Below are 3,722 nucleotides of genomic sequence, written 5' to 3' on the forward strand. Positions count from 1 at the left end.
GCAGCGGCTGTACTGTGTCCTCCACTCACTCACATGTGACAGTTTGGAGTAAAATTCTTCACAATTGGTGTGTGGAGTGTGTGGCATAAATAGCAGACAGACTCCAAGCTGGGTTAAGACGGGCTTGATGCTCGCTGGCACTGCGCGCTGCTGATTGGTCCGGCCACGGCCTGACGTCACGAGGCTGGGAATAAGGCAGGGCTGGCGCTTTAGGTGCAGGACAGTGTAGAAGAAAGCCAGGGCATCCCAACACACGTATACGCTACTGGAAGCTGAGTGACAACCCAGTCAAGCCAGCACACACCAGTGACTGCTACTGGAGGGAGGGCGTCCCCGGCTCCACAGGCCACATCTCCGGGATCCAGAGGACAAACACTCTTTATTCATCTGTGGCCGCGCGCTTTGTGAAGAGTGGATATGCTGCCATGCTGTAGTGCATTATTTACACACACGCGCGTGTCTGCCTGTGTGTTGTGACCTGAAAGCCTTTCATCGGACGCTTCTTCTTTCTCTGACCGAGACTGCGCGTTGCTTTCCCCGATGCTTCACCCCCAGGAGCGGCGGGACACCTCCACCCTCCTCCGGCTTCACTCCTACAGCCTGAGCTGCTGAGGTTCAAATGTACCTTGGACTGATTTTTTTCTTCTATTTCTATACATGACGGTATTTTTGTTGAATTTATACCCGGTCTACTCTTGGCCCAGAAAGGACTCGGCCGTTATCCCCTGACGGTTCCTTTCTCTTTGGATGCTGTGCCATTTTACGCATGCAGGGAGAAATCAGTGGTGACACCTGATCGACTGACTCCTGTTCACATTGACCACGCTGCCCCAGGCCGTTCAGGGAGGGGAGGACGCGGAGACCCGGTCAATGCTCGGCCTGAGGTGTTGATTCCGTTGGTGTGCAGCAGTGCTTTATTTGTTGGGGGTTGTACATCCGATCCCAGCCAAAGCCATGGTCCACTGCGCCGGCTGCGAAAGGCCTATCCTGGACCGCTTTCTGCTCAACGTGTTGGACCGAGCATGGCACGTCAAGTGCGTGCAGTGCTGCGAGTGCAAATGCAATTTGACAGAGAAATGTTTCTCTCGAGAAGGAAGACTGTATTGCAAAAACGATTTCTTTAGGTAAGCTGGCAGAGAGGCCGCAGCAAGTCATGTGTGCGGTTTGTGGATGGTTTGATGCGCGCAGAGATGAAAAAGAAATGCATCCGTTTGATATTCAAATATTTCACAACTGGAGAAGAAGCACAGATGGACACACGAAAAAACTAAAAAAAAAAATAAAAAAAAATACACCCACACACACAACACACACTAAGGCCGGTGTTCAGTTTTAACTTTAGGCTTTTCGTTTTCAGACAGGTTATTGTTGACCTTTTATTAGCTAAAACTATTTTTTAAAATGTACTTTTTGATTAAGACGTAAACAAATATCAAACTTACTTGAACTACTTAAACCAATTTTAAACGTTTGTGTTTAATTGAAAGCTGCATTAATGGTGTTTATTCTATATAAGGGCTGAAAAAGAGGCTGCTGTGAGATGAGCTTTGATTAGCGCGCACTAATTACAACCACTTCATTTGGATTCTCATGCAAAACAGCAGAAAAACCACATAGACATTAAACACATGTGCTGGTGCACAGCTGGAGCCCGGCCGGTGTAGTTATAGGAAATCACACCTTCAACCCGGCGTGCAGGCGGCAGGGAGGGGGGTGAGGGGCATACCCAGGATCAAACCCCGCAGGCCCGCTGTGTTTGTTCAGTCCGGCTGAGAAGGACGTGATAAGTGGATTTGAATGGTAAACTAGTTTCAAAGATCAAGTGCGCAAACAGGGCAACCTCAGACACGCAGTCAACAAGAAGTATAACACACATCGTCCAATACACAAAGTTTACCCGCGAAGTTAACGACAGGGGCGCATTCACGATGGACAACCCGGGGCGTAAAAGGCGGTGTGGAAAGTGACGTGTACGCGCGAAGATTAGCTAAACACACCCCTGAAAAGAAATATCCAAATACTCTCATGTATGTGTGTGTGCTTAATTTAACTATAGTTATATAGGCCAACTCAACACGGCTTCATCTCATTCGATCAACACATTCAGTTAAATATTTATTACAAAAAAGCTTTAGGAGATGGGAATGAAATAATAATAATAATAATAATAATAATAATAATAATAATAATAATAATAATAATAATAATAATAATAATAATAATAATAATTAAAAAGTAGCCTTTATATCACTCGGAAAGACTATTCACGCAGCGGTTAGGAAGTTTAAATCTGTGAACTTTTATTGAAAATTATTAGCATTTAGATTCTTTTGTGCTTATATTGGCATTCATGTTGGCTACACACACACACACACACCGCAGTGTGTAGGCCTTTACACTCATATATATATATATATATATATATATATATATATATATATATATATATATATATATATATATATATATATATATATATAATGATGTTTATACTGTCCCGAATTGGACATAAAATGTTTGCCCTTTTGTTACGTGTAAAAAAAAAAAAAACATAACAAAAATGTTGTTTAATACACAGTTTTTACATGTATAATATATATTTATATATAATAATGCAATTCAATTACATTTATTTTTATTCATAAAAACAACAACAAAACAAGAAAAATCAAGGTAAATAAGCAGGATTGGAGATGTCTCATCATCATTATCATATTTATTATTATCATATTTATTATTATTATTATTATTATTATTATTATTATTATTATTATTATTATTATTATTATTATTATGTCGTGGACTCCGTCAGTAACGTCAGTAACTTGTCCTCCTCGTGTAGGCGGTTCGGCACCAAGTGTGGCGGCTGCTCCCAGGGCATCTCTCCCAACGACCTGGTCCGAAGGGCCCGCAGCAAAGTTTTTCACCTCAACTGCTTCACCTGCATGATATGCAACAAGCAGCTGTCCACCGGAGAGGAGCTCTACATCATCGACGAAAACAAATTCGTTTGCAAAGACGATTATGTGAATACTAGCAGTGTGAAGGACACCAACCTCCTCTCAGGTGAGTCCAAAGTGAGAATCATTCTGTCATTTAATAAGGCCAGAACTAAAGGTGTCCAAAAAATCCCCATAATAAATGTGATAACGTGTTTAATGAACAAAAGTGTAATAATAATAATAATAATAATAATAATATCAATTTCATCCCTTTATGGGCATATGATTCTAAAAAAACAACAACAATAAAATAAAATAAAAACAACTCATATATCAGTACATGTGTGTCAGCTGCACTTCCCGCGTGGCAGACCTGGGGTCAGACCTGATGCCGCTGGTAAGCAGAGGTTTGGGGTTTACATCTCACATTATGTTTCTACACATTTGCTTTCAGTCACGGCGTGCAGCGACCCCAGTTTGTCACCCGACTCCCAAGATCCGCTCCAGGACGACGTGGTCCTGAAGGACACGGAGATCGCGGCTCTTTCCGACAAGGAGACGGTCAACAACGAAAATGATGACCAGAACCTCGGAGGCAAGCGGCGGGGACCGCGAACCACCATTAAAGCCAAACAGCTGGAGACACTGAAAGCTGCGTTCGCTGCCACCCCGAAACCCACCCGGCACATCAGGGAACAGCTGGCTCAGGAGACCGGGCTCAACATGAGGGTCATCCAGGTAGGAAGAGCTTCAACTTACACACAGAACCAGGGCTGGCTT

General features: G+C 43.0%; 1 protein-coding gene across 1 annotated transcript in view; it reads left to right on the forward strand.

The window, feature by feature from the left end:
* The first annotated feature begins 235 nt into the window (after window positions 1-235).
* Window positions 236-3,722, forward strand: part of lhx1a (LIM homeobox 1a) — a 7,766-nt gene continuing 4,279 nt past the window's right edge. The window contains exons 1-3 of the mRNA XM_028465763.1: window positions 236-1,124; window positions 2,843-3,066; window positions 3,397-3,680. Coding sequence (XP_028321564.1) covers window positions 955-1,124; window positions 2,843-3,066; window positions 3,397-3,680 — 678 coding nt within the window. The 5' untranslated portion in view covers window positions 236-954. The remainder of the gene's footprint in view (window positions 1,125-2,842; window positions 3,067-3,396; window positions 3,681-3,722) is intronic.

The sequence above is a fragment of the Gouania willdenowi genome, chromosome 13, assembly GCF_900634775.1.
Source record: "Gouania willdenowi chromosome 13, fGouWil2.1, whole genome shotgun sequence".
Classification (NCBI taxonomy): Eukaryota; Metazoa; Chordata; class Actinopteri; order Blenniiformes; family Gobiesocidae; genus Gouania; species Gouania willdenowi.